Source organism: Bicyclus anynana, chromosome 21, assembly GCF_947172395.1.
Source record: "Bicyclus anynana chromosome 21, ilBicAnyn1.1, whole genome shotgun sequence".
Taxonomy (NCBI): domain Eukaryota; kingdom Metazoa; phylum Arthropoda; class Insecta; order Lepidoptera; family Nymphalidae; genus Bicyclus; species Bicyclus anynana.
Window position 1 is genome coordinate 3,867,634 of NC_069103.1, and position 6,126 is coordinate 3,873,759.

Consider the following 6,126-nt stretch of genomic DNA (forward strand, 5'->3'; position numbering starts at 1 on the left):
CGTATATGCCCCTAGAATCTAACTCACCTCCTAAGCAACATTCAATTGGACAAAATGACTGCCGTTACATATTACGGAGGAAAAGAGAAATGAGTTTAAATATCACAGTTAAAATTGCAAGATCTTTATGTCTAGTAACCTTAATTAGACTATCACTAAGTTCACAACAGTACGCAATAGTATATGCGGCAGGAACAACAAGCATGCAAATCACTTGTTATACAACATCGCCATCTTCCATACTTGGCGCTTTCATTACTGTAGCATAGAAAAAGTGATTATGAAATAGGGTATGTCGGTGACTGATCTATTCTGATCTGACTCATTAAATAAGGTACACGTAGTCCATGATTACTTGTACGTATCCCGAGATGTAACTGACGCTCAAGTTGTTTTATACGATGTGTACAGTGTGTATAGGGAATTTCCCACTTGCTTTATGGTATCGCCACCACTTACACTGATTCTCAGAGAATCATCAGAATCGGTTGACAGGAATATATTTAATAGCCTTGGTAAGAGTAAGTCTTATGTCATTTGGATCTCAGATTCCGAGTGCTAGCAGTACCGAAAATTCTATAGAATGAAGACAAATTTATTATAATCACGACAACGGACTTAGCAGTTACAAAACTGTTAGAGGTAGTCTTCAAGAAATATGGGAATACCTGAAATTATTTTTAATTTCCTGTCAAAACTTAAAAATTGGCTTGTGTAGTGTTTGTCTAAAAGTAAAAGTTTTAGTACATTATATGACCTAATGTCTAAGAACTGACTCAGTTTAAGTTTCTTGAATCTTCAAGTAACCTACTTAAGAGATCAATAACTTTGTAAAGCATATCCTTAAATTCATACCAAATTGTTAAGAAAGCCTAAAAATTCCATGCCACCAGTTTGGAATGTCAGTAACTTCTTAATAAGTTATTTTTTCAATAGTTATATTTTTGTAGGTACACTCTGAAAGGCGTGTATATGACCTAACATTACTTTTTATAGGGATAACATAGTATAAAATCTGATGATTTTATTTAATTTTGGCCGCAATTTGGCTCAAAAACCGATAGAAGTATTTACTCTGGCTGGAAATTATTTGTAAATAAAATAATCACTATCATAATTTTTCTTTAGGAAATAATAAGTCTATTTCATTATTAAATAAAATAACTATCCACTACGACTAAATGCAGCAAGAATTAATATTAATTTCTTTGTAAAAATTTTTTTTTTTTTTTTTTAAAAACCGCCTCGCATATGGTTATAGCAGAATGAGTAAAGACGTCACGTAAGAAATCTTCATAACGACTATATCGGTCAGCAGTGTTTTTCCTAAATAATTTAGTGTGAATATGAATTATATGAGGAAATCCCTAAAATTAAAAGTATTGAACTCCAATCCAAAAAATGTATGGTATGTTTTTAGTTCATTGATTTATTTTTGAATGTGTTGAGAGTTGGAGTCGCGAGATGAACGAAAACACGTTAAGCACTGCTAACTGTTCTATTTATTAATATTTGTAAAATATAGTAAATGGCTGATGACATATTATGACACTTGAATGTCAAAAAGTTGACAGTTTGAATAAATAATATCCACAGACAATAGATACTTATTACTGGCTACCATTGTACCGTAGACATGTATTTTTGCTACATTCCAACAAAATGGAATATTGTATTATGCACAGACACAGTAAGTCAAACTTCGTTACTAGCTTGTTCTCTAAATAAAGCCTAATCGAATTAGAGATAATATTGTTATAAAAAGTTTTATTTTAATAATCACATTGGCGAAATAATACCATAATGTGGCGTCACCAGGCGAAAACAAACAGGCTCTCAATATAAAGCTTCCAGTTACGGTCAATATTTTAATAGCAGCGTTTTACCTGAAATAAAACGCATATTAAAATACTTACCTCACTGGAAGCTTTAAGTAATTCCTGCCTGGTGATATATTGAGCCAATGAGCTAAAGTCGCGCTCAGCGATTTACGAAACTTCCCGAGCCCGACACCGCCAGGTGGCGCCACATAGCCAGACGTGACGTCAATAAAAGTACGAAAACTGGTATGAAATCGACGGAAACGGAAATGCTACTCTCAATATAAAGCTTCCAGTGAGGTAAGTATTTTAATATGCGTTTTATTTCAGGTAAAACGCTGCTATTAAAAAAATATGTATGCATTATAATATTATAATATTCTCATCATTATTTATTTTAAGACAGACATTACAGCAATACAGAGAGGGGACATAGAGCTTAGAGCCATTTAGTTCAGAGTATTGGAGCAGCTAAACAGGCGGGCGAACTTAGAGGGTTAATATTTGACTTTGCGATGAATATCTTAGCATTCCAAGGATTCACCCTGCAGGTGCCAGGTCCATCGCGTGGTAGAGAAAAACACCAAGCAAAGTCCAGGACTTGTGACTACTGGATGTAGGGTTAAGGAATTCCTTGATGATCGATCAACACTCTACTTCTCTGCTCGTGTTATGAATGTTGCATCTAGGTATGAAAATCGTAAACCAAATTTTATCTTCATCTATAGTTTATTAAATATAATAAGAATACATACATTACCTATATTATTTAATCTTAAAACAATAGTACTATGGAGAGGGTGGAGGAGAACTCTGCTTTGCATTGGCTGCAAGTATGGCTCCCGGTGCAGGGTAGGGCCTCATCTGGTACAACGACCCTGATGCAGTGGTGTCAACTCCAGTCTTAGCATGGGCATCTAGACCCGAGGTCCAAGAACCTCTCGGAATATCAGAGTAAGATGCTGGGTCCATTGGGTCTAAATCATTATCTTTGACCCTATGTTTCTTTTTATCTCTGTGATGCACCATTTCCCGCTCTCTCTCTCTGCGCTCGTGCGCTCGTTTCTCTTTGTAAGTCTGTTGGGGCACTTCTTGGTCTGATGCTTCGCTGCTGTCATCGCTTTCGTCGCCTTCTCTTAAGACCCGCTCTTCGCGCAAATGCGCGGCGCTCTCACTGGGCGCAGCGCGTGGATGTGAAGGAGGCAGCCACGAAACTAAATTGTTATGAACATTCCAAAAGTAAAAATAGCCTGTACCTTCATCGTACACCTCCTCCCATCCTGCTGGTAAAGGCCACAGTTCTAAAACTTTCCGTTTATTCTCTAATAACTTCTCGCTAGGCGTAACCTTTCCTTGTTTCCATGTTTTAACACAAATTTTTGAGCATTCGTGATAAATGTTGCTTTTATTTGGGCAACCTTTATGTCCCTTTATCGGGTCGACATTTACCCCTTCTATGCCTTCCCAGAACTGTTCCTTAGGGCTCACGTCTTCGTGATTGTTATCATAATCTTCTGCAATGATTTCTTCATTTGTTTGTACTGGTGGTGGAGGATCCTTTGCAGTAGTTGTGTTTGCTTTTATTATGCCTCGCTTGGCTAAGCGAGCAGCCAAAGCAGGTGGTAAAGTCATTTTTTATAAAATCTGTAGGCAGCAAACGTAAGTATTTAAAAACTTAAATTATTATTATTAGTTTCAATGCTGTCGCCGTAAAATAAATAAAAATATGTATTCACTTCAGCTTCACTTCACTTGAAACACTTCACCAGGCCCTCCCAACCGTAGAATAAAAAATGAGAATCCTCCATCCTTTACTAACAAAAGAGAGAGATATCTCCATCCTTCTCCTTGTTATGGGCTGTAGTAGGTGGTGGCCATGCCTATCTCTTTCACCTGTACACTTAAATAAACTTGCACACTGTTACAATTCTAAGTATCGAAGAACTGATGTGATTGGTCAAATTTACACAAAGAAAAATAATAGCTTCTATGAATGAAAGAGAAATGTGTTTATACCACGTGTGTAAGATTGTTTTGAATTTGTTGCCTCGTGCCTGCGCCGCCATTGTAATTTTACTGCGAAAGATTGGTTTTGACTTTTCAATAATTGAAATCATTGAAATTGTGATTGAAATTCGCATGAGCGCCGCTGGAATTACTAATAATAAGGATAAATCTTTCTTGTTAATTAATTATCTTGACTATTTAAATAAATTTTTCGTGCTTGATTATTCGTGCGTGATTCGTGCTTGGTTATTGATAAAAGTAATTTTGTTTTACATTAAAAATGAGGCAATGTGTTATTCCCAAGTGTAAAACGCGATCAAATTACGTGCTGTACCTTTTACTGATAGTGATAACACTAGATGGGAGGCATGGTTCATCAATTGTCCAATATTACGGAAATATACTCGTAGGCAGTTAGAAAACGTTAAAATTTGTGAAAACCACTTTCTACCCAGGTATGTAATTATCATAGATCGACAAAGGATGCTATTCCTACTTTAAATTTAGAAATTACACTATCTACTCCTAATCAACCCCTTCAATCTGATCCAAATACTATTTCACCACCATCACCATGTTTAAAAATTTCTAGATTTTTTTTCCATTCATTGTAATGAATTCCTGTACAATAGTTGACCATATTCCATCTACTTTTACATTACATACAGACAGACTTCTTCAAACCCATTAAATTTCAGAGAGTCAGTCTGACAGTGGTAAAGAACAGTTTTCAATATTGTCTCCGGTCAATATTATTGAAAATTCCAATTTACAAACTGATGTTGAGTCTACTTTACAGACTTCAACTGATTCCATACCTGCTAATTGTGAGTCTGCTTTAGAAAACATACCAGTCCATGTTATGTCATATAACAGACTCAAGTCATGTAGAAAGCTAGATTTTGTTCATAGAGTTCCGGAAGATAAGTTTGAAACTCTTCGTAAGAAAAATTCACGTCAAGCTAATAATAATCATTAAAGAAACAACTAAAAAATAAAACTCAACTTAACAGATTAAAGGCTAAATATCAATATTTAACTAAATTAAAACTTTTTGTATCAAAGTATCCCCTGTTAAGTCATTTTGAAAAGGTATTAGTAGACTCACAATTAAGATTATCTGGTGTTAAATTCAGAGGTGCTAAATATATCTTCCAATGATGAAAAAATTTTTGCACTTTCCTTATCTAAAATTAGTCCAAAATGTTATACTTTCATACAGGTGTTATTCAAGGTTTTGAGGATATAAGAGGTGGTGTCAGAACAAATAATGTTGCTGATTAAGTTTTAGTTTTTATGCTGTGTGGGATATTTTCTTCTTGAAAACTACCTTTAGCTTTTTATTTTGTCCAAGATGGAATTAAAACTTTAAATTTAAAAAAAACTTTAAATTTAAAAAATATTAAATCGGGATATGGGGTGAGATGTACTGTCTCAGATCAAGGGTCTGCTAATGTTGCAGCAATAAATTCATTAATATCTGAGATTTACTTATTAACCGTAATAATAGTAATGATCCTGATAATGTCTTTTATTATATTTATAATAATAATAAAATATATCACATGTATGATGTACCACATTTATTAAAATGTTTTCGAAACAATTTTCAGAAAAAAGACCTACTTATTGGTAATCAACAGTGGTCCATCATTGAGGAGCTCTATGCTACAGATGGTGAAGCCGGACGTGCAAGAACCACAACCCTGACGGATAAACACATTAGACCAACTTCTTATGACAAGATGAAGGCAAGTTGTTTTAATCCCTTTTTAATACCTTTAAACAAGCATTCCTTGTGTATATACAAGCTGAATCTCTGAAAAAGTTCCAACAATTTAAATGAAATTTAATATGCAGGGGTTTCGGAGGTTTACTGTTAGTAGGTGCGCCAAAAAAAATTTGAACAAAGCTCACAGAGATATTCATATAATGCACAAGTATGAGACAAATATTTTAGCATTCCATGGATTCATGGTGATCCTCTCTCACCTTCTATGGTGTACAGATACAGACTAACTACATAGCCATTTTTAGTCAATTCATTTGTTATACTACAGCCTTTCTTAATGAGTACTGTTTACCAACAAATAAATTAGAAATGAAGGTAGATAACACATGTCTTTTTATAACTTATTTATTTTAAATTATGTATGGTTTGTTTATAAAATGTTATATAAAATATATTTACCATATCTGATTGTTCTATGGTAATTAATCAAATTTATTTTCATTAATTTAAGAGCAAGTTAATTATAATTATTACTAGCGGACACCCGCAACTTCGTCCGTGTGAAAA

At 34.3% G+C, this 6,126-nt stretch overlaps 1 protein-coding gene across 1 annotated transcript; it reads right to left on the reverse strand.

Moving 5' to 3' along the window:
• Window positions 1-2,530: 2,530 nt before the first annotated feature.
• LOC112044303 (polyglutamine-binding protein 1) lies at window positions 2,531-3,573 on the reverse strand. Its single transcript, XM_052888223.1, has one exon. The coding sequence runs from the start codon at window positions 3,450-3,452 to the stop codon at window positions 2,610-2,612; it is 843 nt and encodes a 280-aa protein (XP_052744183.1). The 5' UTR covers window positions 3,453-3,573; the 3' UTR covers window positions 2,531-2,609.
• Window positions 3,574-6,126: the final 2,553 nt, after the last annotated feature.

Excerpts from the sequence above, each read along its gene's own strand:
- LOC112044303 (XM_052888223.1), bottom strand. The coding sequence starts at position 3,452 with ATGACTTTACCACCTGCTTTGGCTGCTCGCTTAGCCAAGCGAGGCATA.